We start from the raw sequence: 15,316 nt of genomic DNA on the forward strand, positions 1-15,316 counted from the left end.
AACTAAAAATTGCTGGAGACAACTAGAAGTGTCGCAGTACTTCCAGCAGCAATGTAGCATGCCCACAACTTACAACACTATGCCTTTTAATATATGTGCACATATAACTTTGTTCAAAGCTCTCTTGGTACATATGGGTGCTAGACTTCAAGCCATCTGTCACAGTTTAAACAAAGTGGACCGAGACTTTATTATCTATATTCTAATATTGAGAATTGTTCTCAACCTTGTATCTGCACAATTTAGAGTGCTAATTAATTTAATGTCACTAAAAAGGCTATAAGATTTGGGAGCAGAATTATGCCATTCAGCTCATCAAGTCTGCTCTGCCATTTCATCATGGCTGATTTATTATTCCTCTCAGCTCCGTTCTCCTGCCTTCACCTCATAACCTTTGATGCCCTGACTAATCAAGAACCCACCAAACTCTGTTTTAAATATACTCAGTGACTTGAACTCCACAGCTGTCTGTGACAATGAATTCCACAGATTCACCACCTTCTAGCTAAAGAAATTCCTCCTCATAACAACAGTCTTACTGAAGGGTTTCGGCCCAAAATGTCGTCTCTTTACTCTTTTCCATAAATGCTGCCTGGTCTGCAGAGTTCCTCCAGCATTTTGTGTGTGTTGCTTGGATTTCCAGCATCTGAAGATTTTTTTCTGTTTGAAATCCCTCCTCACCTCTGCTCTAAATGAATGTCCCCCTATTCTGATGCTGTGCACTGTGGTCCTAGACTCACCCACTAAAGGAAACATCCACTCTGCATCCACTCTATCTAGGCCTTTCAATATTCGATAGGTTTCAGTGAGATACCTCCTATTCTTCTAAACTCCAGTAAGTACAGGTCCACAGCCATCAAACTCTCCTTGTCCATTAACCTGTTCATTCCTGGAATCATTCTTATGCACCTCCTCTGGACCCTCTCCAACACATCTTTTCTTAAACAAGGGGCCAAAAACTGCTCACAATACCCCGTGCGGTTTGACCAATGCCTTACAAAACCTCAGCATTACACCCTTTTATATTCTAGTCCTCTTGAAATAAACATTTATATTGCTTTTGCCTTCAGTACCACTAACTCAACCTACAAGTTAACCTTTAATTCCCTAAAGGTTAACTCCCATTGCACCTTGGATTTTTAAAATTTGCTCCCCGTTTAATAGCTTACACTTTTATTCCTTCTACCAAGGTGCATGACCACAGACTTCCTGATGCTGTATCCAATATGCCACTTCTTTGTCCATTCTTTCAATCTGTCTAAGTCCTTCTGCAGACTCCTGGCTTTCAATACTACCTGTCTCTCCACCAATCTTTGTATCATCTGTAAACTCAGGCCCACAGCTATCAATTCCATCATCCAAATCGTTGACATATAATGTGAAAAGAAGTGGTCCCAGTACCGACCCCTTTGGAACACCACTTGTTACTTCCAACCAGAAAAGGCCCCATATATTCCCACTCTTTTCTTCCTGCCCGTCAGCTAATCTTCAATTCATGCTAGTGTCTTTCCTGTAATATCTTGTGCTGTTACCATGTTAACAACCTCATGTGTGGCACCTTGTCAAAAGCCTTCTGAAAATCCATGTGAGTAACATCTACTGACTCTCCTTTATCTATCCTGTCTGTTATTCAAAGAATTCCAATAGATTAATCAGACAAGACTTCCCCTTAAGAAAACCATGCTGACTTTGGCTTATTTTATCTTGTGCCTCCAAGTACCCTGAAGCCTCATCCTTAATAATGGACTCAACATCTTTCCAACCACTGAAGTCAGACTAACTGACCTATAATTTCTTTTCTTGCACCTCCCTCCATTCTTAAAGAATGGAGTGGCATTTTCAATTTTCCAGTCTTCCAGAACCATTGCAGAATATAGTGATTCTTGAAAGATCACTACTAATGTCTCCGTAAACTCTTTAGCTACCTCTTTCAGAACCCTGCAGTGTAGTCCATCTGGTCCACGGATGTCTACTTTCAGACTTTTCAGCTTCCCAAGCACTTTCTCCTTAGTAACAGTAACTCTACTCACCTCTGTACCCTGGCACTCTTGAATATCTGTTATACAGCTTGTGTTTCCCACAGTGAGAACTGACGCAAAATACTTACTGAGTTTGCCTGCCATTTCTTTATCCCCCATTACTACCTCTCCAGTGTCATTTACTAGAGGTCCAATATCCACTTTCGCCTCTTTTCTCTTCCTGTAGCCAAGTCATTAATGTATATTTCAAAAAGATGAGGTCCCAATAAAGATTTTGTAGGAATGTCAGTGGGCTTTATTCACATTCATATGAGTTTATTTCTTTTATGCCATTCCTGTGTTCCTTCATCTTGCAAACCAATTCCTTTAAACTTAATTTTCTGACCATGCTTTCAGAGTAAACATATCCTTTTGATCAAATTAGACTTTAGTGGCCTTTTGGAAGAGTTGCTTCACAATCTGTTTTAGTGGAAAAAATTAAAATGAATTGTTTCTCACTTTTTGATTACAGGTAAATTAGTGTATGAGCGGATTTTGTCCATGTGCACAAGGAGTCGAATTTCCCTTTCTGGAAACTCTGTGTCAGGTAGTTTTCATAAAAGTATTAAATGTTTGTTAATTTATGACCTCTTTAAATCACTGCACAGTTTGACATGATGCATTAGTATAATGGATGGATATTCTAGTTCTGACTTTTATGCAAGTATGCCTGCAGCAAAGATGCCTCCAAATAAGACTATAAAGATGGTTTGTACAAAAATTGAATGTGACCTAGTTGTTTGAAATAGAAGCATCTTTTGTACAGAATATTAGTGTGAAGGAATATAGTTCTATATTTCAGCCTTTTGTAACTATTATATTTGAGATACAGATAACTTCTGTCAAGATGACGTGAATGAAACTGCAAAAGAAACCTGTCTGAATTGGTTCTTCAAGATTGCATCGATTAGAGAGCTCATTTCAAGATTGTATCCTTGTACAAATGAACTTCTGTGCCTATTGGAATGGGCAGCCCGTAACACACAACTACCCACAAACAGAAGCTTTATAAAATGAGCTTGGAAAACTGATGATAGTGGCATTCTACCTTTATATACATATTGTTTTGGTTCAGAGTCATTCTGATAGGTGATTACCATCAAATTTGTTGTACTGTATTCATTTGTAGCTAAAGGAAATTTAAAAAAAATGTTCCTTTGATTTCAAAGTCTGGATGAACATCAATAAATTGTGAAATTTTCCATTCTATAGAACTAAATTTGTCAGTAACACTGGATTGCTCTGTCTCTTTTTGAGATTATCATGGAGAACCTCCCATTTAAAGAGTGAACGGAATTATAAATATCCGAATCAGATTTATTGTCACTGCTATATGTTGAGACATGTCTTATTTGGCAATATATAAAATAATTACTATAGGTTACAATACAAAATATAAAAATTAATTTAGTGTAAAAATGAGAGCAAAATAGTAAGATGGTGTTCATGGGTCTATGCAACATTCAGAAATTTGGTGGCAGATGTCACACTCTTGAGTGTGAGTCTTCATGCTCCTTTACCTCCTCTCTGATGGTAGTAATGAGAGAACATGTCCCAGGTGGTGAGGGTCCTTAACGATGGATGCTGTCTTCTTGAGGCAGTCTTTTGACATTGTCCTCAGTGGTGGGGAGACTAGTGCCCATGATGGGGCTGGGTGAGTCTACAGCCCTGTGCAACTATTTATGATCTTGTGCATGGGAACCTCCATGCCAAGTGGTGATACAGTCAGTCAGAGTGCTGTCTATGGTACATCTGCAGAAATGTCTTTGGAGAGATACCAAATTTTCTCCATCTACTAATGAAGTATGGTCACAGGCATGCCATTCTTTCTTAAGCCCAGGGTAAATCCTTTGAGATAATGATGCTCATAAAACTCTTGACGATGGAGGCTGTATTAGCAAAGAAATTTGTGGGGAAATGATGAAGTGAATGGCCGTGAAGAATGGAAGGCTGGAGAGAGAGACCCTGAAGGCAAGGGTGATCTGGAGTTGGATACTTGGAACGCGAGGGATAGATGTTTTGAACATCACAAAGATTTAAGTGTTGGAGAGAAAGTGGGTAATGTGGGAGTAGGGATGTGAATTTGTATGGACTGGGTTCACAGGTAGTTGAGAGTATGATCAAGAAATTGAGGTTTTTGCAGAGACGGACTACAACTGAATAGGAGCTTGCGGGGAGGGGAAGGAGACTAATATTGGAGAGAAGGACTAAGGCTGTGAGCACATCCACGATGAGGGCATTGGCCTTGTGGTCTAGAGGAAGGAAAATGGGAAATGAATTTGGTGTGTGATAGGGACAGGTTGGGGCTCTAGCAAAAATAGAAATGGGAAAGAGAGGTAGATGTGACTGGGGAAGTCTTGATGGGACAGGGAATTTAGTGGGAAACACATAGAGCTGGACTTTTTTGGTAGGATAAATTGGAAGTTTTGGCTTTAAGAGCTCAGAATTAAAGCTTAGAGAAGGGCTGGTTGAGGAATATAGGCTAGGGGTTGGGTGAACAGGCTTGTGAAAAGATGATTGAGGAGTAGAGGCTCAAAGGAGAGGATGGAAAGGTGACAAGATGCTTGGGAGATTAGAAATTGGAAAGAAAAACAACTTGGGATACAACATTAGAAAAAGGTGACTAGGTACTTGGAGAAAGTGTTAGGCAGTTGTTGAGCAGTGGTCTTGAATCAAGGGCAGAGAGAAAGTGGATGAAATAAAGAGAAGAATTAAATATCTTTTGAGGTTGTGTATCAGGTTAGCCATTTACTGCTTTTCATATGATGGAAAAGTTATCTGCCTTAAGATTATCTTAGTTATGTGGAGGTGGCCATATTAAAGTGTAATACATTCCTTTCCAAAACGTAAGTATGCTTAAATTTTTACTCTTTCCATTTCGGTACTTTCAAATCAAATGTATTTCTCATAAAATGTTAGTCAAAATTTTGATCAAAGTGTTATGATGAAGTTGTTCACTTGAAAGTTTTTCATTAATTTTCTTTGGTTTTTAATACATGATAAATGCATCTTTATCAAGTAATGTATCTACTTTTTAAAGTGGTATCTCTGAGACACTTCCACGTTTGACATCTATGATAAGGGGCATTGGTGATCCATTGGTTGCTGTGTATGCTCGAGCTTATCTTTGCAGGGTAGGCCACAATGTTTTCAACTTTTTAGATTATCTAACAAAGTTTGTTTTTGGCTGATTTATACACACCTTACTTCTTGGCTTTGATCTTTTGCTTTCTCCCACAGGTTGGAATGGAGGTGGCACCCCATCTGAAGGACAACTTGAATAAGAATTTTTTTGATTTTCTCTCCACGTTTAAACAAGTATGAAAATAGCTTAGACTGTTGATGAATGAAAATAATTTTAGCCTTCTTGCATTCATTGCTCAGCTCTGATTATGATAATGTGTGGCTACATGAAGTTGCATGTATTTATTTAGAGAATCTGAAACTGTATAATCAAGTGTTTCTCTAGTTTTATAGGAGCAGAGGCATAGGAACGGCAATTATTATAAATCTCATTTATTTCCACACTTTTTCCAATTTATTATGTCTACAGCAATGACAGAACCTCCTTCTTGTATAGGCAAACACGAGGAAATCTGCAGATGCTGGAAATTCAAGCGACACACACAAAATGCTGGTGGAACACAGCAGGCCAGGCAGCATCTAAAGGGAGAAGTGCAGTTGACGTTTCCCTTTGTCAGGATGTTGGCCCGAAATGTCGACAGCGCTTCTCCCTATAGATGCTGCCTGACCTGCTGCATTCCACCAGCATTTTCTGTGTGTTGCTCCCTCTTGTATATTCTATTTGTCAGTAATTACAATATATCCTCATTATTTTCAAGGTAGAGTTGCTGCCTTTTGGCAGGAATGTTTAATTATAGGGAAATTGTTTAACTGGGAATTACAGTTGTCATTTAAAAAGTCTGATTTTAAAATCAGCGCAGCTCACACAAGCTCATGGAGGATTGCAGCAGGTTAGGTGAGGCAGCATCTGTGGAGGGAAGTGAACTGTTGACGTTCTGGAGTCTTGAACCAAAATGTTGATTTTTCATCTCCTCCATAAATGCTGCCTGACCTGCTGAGTTGTTGCAGTATTTTGTGTTTGTTGCTCAAGGTTTGCAGCATCAATTGAATCTCTTGTGTCTCCATTTTAAAATCAATATTTGACTTTTAAAATATTAACTAAATTACCTGTGATTTACACTTGTGTCTGTCAAGCTGCATAAAATTTGTGTACCTATTTTCTACCTTGAAATTTATTTCAAAATGCTTTAAGACTTTATTATTGTGGGCTTTTGTGCATTATTTGAAACCTAAAGTGACCCATTAAACCCAATATCTGTTACAATATGTTGGCTCTATAATTAGAATGCATCTTTTCATTGTATAGTTTTGACTTAATATTAACCAAAGTAAAAGATTGCAAGGTTTATGTGACTTGTAAAACAAGTGCTTCAGATTAATGAAATCTTTGCACTGACATAGTGTCGACAGCATTTTAGGAGTAACATTAGTTGAGGATTATGATTACATTGCTATGACTGTGCATCATGAATATGTTTTGGTCAACCTATGTCTCATTTTGCTTTCTTGCCTCTAACAGTCACACTGATTCTGAACTGCCACACTGGTAGACGGTTTTAAACTGTAAAATAGAGTGCCTGTATTGATTTCAAATTATTTATACTTTTCATATTATTTGCGGATGGACTTTTCATAATTAATGGTGACACTGATATAATTGAAAGTTTAAAACATTGTAAGATATTCTTGCTGTTTATTTAGATGAATGGCAAAACAGCATCAGCAATCAACAGAATGGCAGATTCAAAATCAGTCACTTTTCCTAAGCAGTATTTGTGATCAACATCTCCACCAACTAACCCATCCCTCCACGCCTCCAATTACCTTTAGTTTATTATTTTGTGTCAGTCACCTTATGTAAAGATACTCCTGTGCCTAACATCATTTTATGGATGTGATTCAATCTATGTCATATTAGTAGGCCTCCATAGGTTAGGGTCGACCATAGATGTTACTTCCTAGCTATCTTGATACGTAACAATATGGAGAGCAAGCTGTTGCCCACGTAGCAAGCTTCCCCTCTCCACGCATCTGATAAACCCAAAGGAATGGCAGGGTTTCATTTAAGGGACTCCAGCTCTAGACTTTTCCCTTGCGGTTTACTGCTGACCCCTTCCCTATGAGCAGGTATGGCCACAAGTCAGTGAAGGTTTGAGATCTGAGCTTTTTTTTCCTCCTAGAAGGGTTGCTAATCAAGGCTGATGAACCCCATCTGCCTGAAGTGACTGGTTTTAAGGCACCAGTAACCCATTTTGCCCCTTCTCCTGTCAGTCGAAGTAGTTCCACCGGGCGTAATAGCTAAGCCATACGTGAAGGCCAGGAGCTAGTCCGTTGTAAGAGGCTATTTGAGGCGCATACCATTGAGAGCATTTAATAGGTAGTGGGAGCTTGTCCCCATTACCAACCCCTGGCTATAACAACCTTAGAAACCAATTTATATCAGAGTCATAGAAAAGTACAGAACAGATACAAGCTCTTTGGCCCATCTAATCAGTGCAAAGCCATTTAAGCTGCCTACTACCATTGATCTGCACCGGGACCATAGCCCTCCATACCCCTGCAATCCATGTACCTATCCAAACTTCTCTCAAACATTGAAATCAAACTTGCATGCAACACTTGCGCTGGCAGCTCATTCCACTCTCTCAAGACCCACTAAGTGAAGAAGTTTCCTCTCATGTTCCCTTTATACTTTTCACCTTTCTCTCTTAACCAATGACCTCTAGTCCCATCCAACCTCAATAGAAAATGGCTGTTTGTATTTACTCTATTTATACCCTTCACAATATATAAGCTAATTTATGTATTTATATTTTTTGCATTTTTAAAAGTATTATTGTGTTCTTTATGTTTTGTGTCCTTTTTGTGCTGCATTGGATCTGGAGTAACAATTATTTCATTCTCCTTTACACTAGTGTACTGGAAATAACATGAAAACAATCTTGAAGCTGCTTTTTACCATGGCGTCATCTGCTAGTTTATGATTTATCTTATGTAAAGAAAAAAATTGCAGTTGTCACCACACTCTGGTTGTTGTGGATTAAACCCATTTGCACCTAAAAGGTTGCATTGATGGTCACGTTGAATAGAAGGTCTTTGGTTGAGTGTTTGTAGTGTCACGGTTCAATTTTCTATTAATGGTGCATTACTCACACCTTTCCTGCAACATGAATCATGGAGTCTCTTAATGTCACTCTTGTTTCTTTCAGCTTTCATGAGACTGCCAGATTTAGTCCTTGCTTTACTCACGATTGTAGCCAGAATATTTCCAGTTTAGTTTCTCTTCTAAGCCTTGCAGTGTTTGGGAATCCATGAATAATCCACCATTGACCTTTTTTTAATTTAAATGCTTGACTGCAGTGAGTTTTCATTTGTTTAGGGCAATGACATGTTTCACATTATTTCTTGACCACCTACTTGTGACGTGGTTGTGTTAGTAAACACAGTATAACACTTAAAATAGTTTCAGGAGGATATAAATACGCTGGTGCTGAAACAGTTAAGAAAAAGTAATTAGTGGGATGAGAAAGGATTTGAGAAAGTTTTTTGACTGAACGTAGCATGAGGAATAATTTAAAACGTAACTTCAGGAGAAATTTATTCTGCTGAAATACAAAACAAGTTAAGCTTGCCATTAGTGAAACAAGATGGTGAACAAAACTTGTGCTTAAGGAAAATCTGCATCACATGAAGAGGTTTGGAAATATACACTTTCTGACAAAGAGTGAACGAAGGACTAAGATCATTGTTGTAAGTATAACCAGGTGTACAAGAAAGACAAATAAATAAAGTAAAATTGCATAGCAATTTAAATTTAAATTAAGGTAGCATTATTAATTTGCTACACAGAAGTCCCGTTACTTTCCCTCTGTATTTTCTTAGAAACTAGCAGGCAGGGCATAGGAACAAAGAACGAGGGAACGAGGGAAGCTAACTATTCTCTAAACTCTGAGGACTCTGTGCTGCGCAGGTTGACTCTGTGGTTAAGAAGGCATACGGTGTATTGGCCTTCATTAATCGTGGAATCGTGGAGCCGAGAGGTAATGTTGCAACTATATAGGATCCTGGTCAGACCCCACTTGGAGTACTGTGCTCAGTTCTGGTCGCCTCACTGCATGAAGGATGTGGAAGCCATAGAAAGGGTGCAGAGGAGATTTACAAGGCTGTTGCCTGGATTGGGGAGAATGCCTTATGAAAACAGGTGAAGTGAACTCAGCCTTTTCTCCTTGAAGCGATTGAGGATGAAAGGTGACCTGATAGAGGTATATAAGATGATGAGAGGCATAGATTGTGTGAATAGTCAGAGGCTTTTTCCCAGGGCTGAAATGGTTGCCACAAGAGGGACACAGATTTAAGGTGCTGGGGAGTAGGTACAGAGGAGATGTCAGGGTTAAGTTTTTTACTCAGAGAGTGGTGAGTGTGTGGAATGGGTTGCCGGCAATGGTGGTGGAGGCGGATACGATAGGGTCTTTTAAGAGACTTTTGGATAGATACGTGGAGCTTAGAAAAATAGAAGTCTATAGGTAAGACTAGTAATTTCTAAGGTAGGGATATGTTAGGTACAACTTTGTGTGGGCCGAAGGGCCTGTATTATGCTGTAGGTTTTCTATGTTTCTAATATAACACATGATTCAGAAGGATAGCTTGAAGTGAGATGAGATGCAGTGTCCTACCTAAGCTTGACTGATAGTTCATTTATTTGTCCCTTTTCTCCATTGTTATAAATAGTTTTGATACCCTTATGCCATGTTCATCTCTGGTAAATGGAATTACACCAGAGGACTCATGGATACCAAATGTGATTTGGGTCTAGTCAGTTTAACACCAGTTCAAGAGAAAAAAAAAGTGGAATGGTTCCTAATGATGGTAAAAAGAAATGGCACAATTACTACATTTAAGACCATAAGAATTAGGCCATTTGGCCCATCAAGCCTACTCTGCCACTTCATTATGGCTGATCCATTTCCCTCTCAGCCCCAATCTCTTGCCTTCACCCCGTATTCCTTCATGCCATGATTAATCAAGAATTTATCAACTTCTGCCTTAAGCATACCCAATGAGTTGGCCTCCACAGCTGCTTGTGGCAACAAATTCCACAGGTTAACTATTCTCTGGCTAAAGAAGTTCGTTGGTGCATTTGGAATTGGGGCAAGTAGCAAAAAGCTTAGGAATCTGAAATTTTCTGTCAGAAAATTGCAAAAGTTTAACTGTAGTGAAACTGAAAATGTGCAAAATGTATTTCTTTAGGGTGGTGCAGTACCATTAATGTTTGGATTTGTATTTCTGATTTCCAATTTCAAGATTTTATAGATTATATCAATTTGGAATGGACAGACAGTTCAAATATGTTAAAAAACTTGCAAAATGGGCAATTATTTGAATTAATTTTAATACAGAATATGAAAGTACATCAGGGTAAGAAAAATGTCATATTTTTTGGGAAAGCTAATAAGTTAAATAATTGGGAAAGCAAGAGGTATCCAGATATAGATAAGCATGCTGTCAGGTTTCTGAGGTAGGCATGAGAGCGTCCTTCAGGAGAGGGAACTCACTCATCCAGCCCAGATGGGGTACCTGGCCGAGTACTAAAGACTAGTGCTGATCAACTGGCTGGTATGTTCACCGATATCTTTAACCTCTCGTTTGGGGAGTCTGAGGTACTAATCTGCTTCAAGCCGGCTTCAATTATACTGGTGCCCAAGAAGAGTTTTGAGAGGTTGGTGATGAATTATATCAACTTTTGCCTGAGAATTGTCTTGGATCTGGTCTAACAGGTCCACAGCAGATGCCATCTCATTGGCTCTTCACTCAACCCTGGAACACTTGGTCTGCAAAGATGCATACATGAGGATGCTCTTTATCAACTATAGCTCGGCATTCAGTCCTATCAGCCCCTCGAAAATAATCAATGAGCTCCCTCAATATCTCATTGTGCGTTTAAATCTCGATTTTTTTCTCACTTGCAGACTCCAGTTGGTTCAGATTGGCAATAACATCTCCACAGTCTCCATAAGCACAGGTGCACCACAAGGCTGTGTGCTTAGCCCCCTGCTCTACTCACTTTACGCTTATGACTGTGAGGCAAAGCACAGCTCCAGTGCTATATTTAAGTTTGCTGATGACACCACTGTCCTAGGCCAAATCAAAGGTGGTGACGATTCAGCTTATAGAAGAGAGACTGGAAATGTGCTGAGTGGTGCCACAACAACAATTTCTCACTCAATGTCAGCAATGACTTCAGGAGGAGGAAACCGGAGATCCATGAGCCTGTCCTCATCAAGGGATCTGTCCTGGGCCCAGCACATACGTATAATTACAAAGAAAGCACAGCAACACCTCTACTTCATTAGAAGTTTGCAAAGATTCGGCATGACATCTAATTCCTGGACATACTTCCTTAGATGTGTGGTGGAGATTATATTGACTGGTTGCATCACGGTCTGGTATGGAATCACCAATGCCTTTGTTTGGAAAATCATACATAAAGTAGTAGATATGGCCTGGTCCATACAGATAAAGCCCTCCCCACCATTGAACACATCTACAAAGAGCGCTGTCACAGGAAAGCAACAATCATCATCAGGGACCCCTACCGCCCAGGAAATGCTCTTTTCTCATTGCTGCAATTAGGAAGAAGGTACAAGAGTCTCAGGACCCACACAATCAGGTTCAGTAACAGTTAATACCTCTCAACCATCAGGCTCTTGAATCAATGAGAATACCTTCACTCAACTTTGCTCAACTTCACTTGCCCCTTCACTGAACTGGTCCCTCAACTTATGGACTCACTTTCAAGGACTCCTCATATCATTTTCTAGATATTTATAGCTTATTTATTTGTTGTTTATCTTCTTTTGTATTTGCAGTTTGTTGTCTTTTGCACATTGTTTGTCTGTCCTTTTGGGTGCAACCTTTCGTTGATTCTATAATGTAACTTGGATTTACTGAGCATGCCTGTGAGAAAACGAATTTTAGGATTGTGTATGGTGATGCATATATACTTTGATAATAAATTTACTTTGAGCTTTGAAGTTTGAATAGTAATTCATTTTAAGCAGTGTTTTTAAAAGCCAATAATGTCCCTGAGCTCATTTCTAGATAGAATTGACAAGCAGAGATAAACGTTTATCTCGAATCTTAAAACACTTTTCACAATTCAGGTTTCCATGTTATGAAGAAAAAAGAATTCTTAAAAGTGCAAAGATGAAGGAAGGATTGAATAGAGTGCTACTTCCCAGTATATAAAATTATGTGAGTCATAGAGAGGTTAGATACAGTAATTGGAGTCTTTTTCCCAATAGTGAAAATGTCTAATACAAGAAGGTATAGGTTTATGATGAGAGAGTGAGTGTTTTAGGAGATTATGAAGAATTTTTGACTGGTAGGTATCTGGAATATGCTGCCAAGGGAGTTGATAGAGATATCATAAAACATATTTAAGTGGTATTTAGATGGACATGTATAGACAAAGCTTGAGGGATATAGGTCTTTGCTGATCTGTTCCTTTATTCAAAAGGGATAATTTAAAAATTGTGAAAGGCTTTTACTGGATAGACGTTGCAAAGTCATTGCATTGTCCCATAAAAATAATAGTCACTGACAATCTATTAAGGAATTTGCTGGGAAACATTCTCTATCCAGGTGCTACATATGCATAGGATTAAAGTCGTGGCTATCACTTGAGGTTGAGGATGATGGTCTTTGTTCCGTTGATCTATCACAGAGCGAAGACGCCTGTGCGTGTATTTGTTTAACGTGTACTTGATGTTGCACTCCAAGAAGCACACTATACTTCACAAATCAACCTACTGATTCCAATGGCATGGAAACCACAATGATTGGAGCTGATGGATTTGTTGCAGCCTTCATCCGCCTTCACAGCCATTGAGTTTGAAGTAGCTTTGTCCGCCTGTTCCACTATTGAGGTCTCGGTTAGCTTGTTCTTTGTCAGGGACCTCACCCTCGACCTTACTGCCATGGGTGACCCTACCAGGAGCATAGCTCCAGACGGCATCACTCTCGGGATCCCAGGATCACACAAGCTTCCCAACCATGACAAGGTGACAATCCACGGAGAAGAGGATTAAAGTACTGAAAAAGTGAATAAGTTTTATACAGGAAAGGAGTGGTAGGAGCATAAATTGTTGCATAGATAGTTAGGATAAAGTGAAAACTAAAAAATGGTGGAATCTGAAACAAAACCTCAAGGCCAAGCAGGATCTGTGGAAAGAGGAACTAGTCCAACTTTTAGGTCAGTTATCTGCCCTCAGAACTGGGGTGGTGTGGGTGGAGAGTGACAGGTTTAGTTTGAAAGCAGAGCTATGGGAGGAAAGGGGTGCCTGTCTGGAGATAGATTAAGACATATCAGCTGATTAGGAGTATGAGTACCACAATCAGTTTGGGTAGACATAGCAACAGGTTGTACTGTGTTTTGTGTTGATTGCTTAAGTGATTAGTGACAGACATTGGTTTCTGAGCTTGCTGGCTAGACATTGAATTTAATAGATTGGATTAGTTATGATAAAAGAATAGTCGACACAAAGTTTATACTGGCTGTATTTACCCCCTCAGTTCCTTATGAGTGGATGGGACTTTCTTGAATAGAAGATCATTTATATGAAACTGTAGAATAGTTTTGTTTGTAGTTCAATGATTCTGGCTCTATAATTTTCTGTAGCTCTGGAACAGTAGAATATTCCCTGTTTTTCCCTACCTGATGATTTGGTTTTGGAGATTGTGTGTTGCTATACGACCTTGGGCAAAGTTACAAGTGTACTACATTGGTGGCCTTAATTTGAGACTTTGCATGCGGCAGCTCCTTTATTTTCATGCAATTACTCTGGGAGAGATGTATATTATTAGCAGTCTCGAGGGCATCAATGGCAGTGCCTTCCTCAAATTGCCTTCAAGCCAGGGAATTGTTTCAGGGGTTAAGAGTGAACCATATGCTGTGCAGCTGCTGTCACATGTGAATCTGAAATACTATGGGAGATATCCATCCCTAAAAGCCATTGAATTGGTTCAGTAGTTGTATGGCCACATTTAGTGGTGTAGCTTTTTATTTTTGGTTTTTATTTCATAACTGAATTTAATTCCTTGATTTCTGTGGTGGGTTTCCAATGTCTGTGCATGGGCTTATTAAGTAGTCCAGAACAATTGCTTTGCTATTGTACCTGCAGCCACCTGAAGATTTAGGGATATATTGGGGGTTCCAGTCCCATTGTTAAATGCATTTTAACTACGTTGACTACATTTTGAAACATTGTAACTATATCTGCCTGTACCAGTTCCTCTGGTATCTCATTTCCATTCTCTGTGTGGAAATACTTGCCCTTTAGATCTCCCCTAATTTATTCCTTTCTCATCATAAACCTTTGTCTTCTAGTTTTAGATCATCTAGGATTTACCATCCAGAGTGATACTGTCATTCTGCTTGGGTCCTTGGGATTCCTGTATTTCTTTAGATTTCTGCTCCATTGTCAAGTCTGGTTCAAAGTGTTTGGAACTAGTCATTGGTCCACATTCTTGGCTATTTCAAACCAATCCAGTTGTTTTTTTCCCCAAAATTTCTCTATCTACTACCTCCTATCTGCTACCTTATTGGTGTAACAAAATTAATATTCCCTTTGTTGAAATGACACTGGTCGTAGAATCTGTTCTCTGAATGACTTTAGATTGTGTGTATTATAGTTGATAGTTTTACATCAGGCATTCAGTATTTCATTGCACTGGTTTGAAATGGATTGATTGAGATTGATAAAGGGCCATCATAATGAATACAACAAGCGGATAATCAGCAAGTGTATTGGCATGTTCTGGGTGTTCATGTATGTCTCTTAGAAAAATCAGGTTAATAATAAATACACTCTTCCCATATACTGAATACTTTTGTTAATTTTATGGCAGCAACAATATAATTCCTTGGTAACTATCGTTTTATTCATGCAGATCCATGGTGAAACAGTTCAGAACCAGTTGGCTGTGCAGCGGGTAGAGATTCCAATTTACCTTACGTTGTATTCTCCTGCTATAGACTGGATTCTTCAGTGCATTGCATACAAAGCACCTGAGGTTCATTATAATTTTCTTTACTTTTCACAATAAATCATACTTAGCATTTCTGTTTTAAAAGTTTATTGAATGTCTTGTTTTTTTTATATAATTTCAAATCATGTTGTAATTGACACTGCAAAAACTAGAAACATGGGATTCTT

The 15,316-nt window shown here is 38.9% G+C and overlaps 1 protein-coding gene across 2 annotated transcripts in view; it reads left to right on the top strand.

Moving 5' to 3' along the window:
- vps35l (VPS35 endosomal protein sorting factor like) overlaps positions 1–15,316 on the top strand; it is a 108,490-nt gene that overhangs the window by 25,760 nt on the left and 67,414 nt on the right. Inside the window, exons 9-14 of one of the 2 annotated variants that reach the window (XM_059979409.1) lie at positions 2,491–2,565; positions 2,845–2,947; positions 4,817–4,864; positions 5,059–5,152; positions 5,259–5,336; positions 15,051–15,173. In XM_059979409.1, coding sequence (XP_059835392.1) covers positions 2,491–2,565; positions 2,845–2,947; positions 4,817–4,864; positions 5,059–5,152; positions 5,259–5,336; positions 15,051–15,173 — 521 coding nt within the window. The remainder of the gene's footprint in view (positions 1–2,490; positions 2,566–2,844; positions 2,948–4,816; positions 4,865–5,058; positions 5,153–5,258; positions 5,337–15,050; positions 15,174–15,316) is intronic. The other variant, XM_059979410.1, reaches the window with a different exon arrangement.

This window comes from Hypanus sabinus, chromosome 9, assembly GCF_030144855.1.
Source record: "Hypanus sabinus isolate sHypSab1 chromosome 9, sHypSab1.hap1, whole genome shotgun sequence".
NCBI lineage: Eukaryota > Metazoa > Chordata > Chondrichthyes > Myliobatiformes > Dasyatidae > Hypanus > Hypanus sabinus.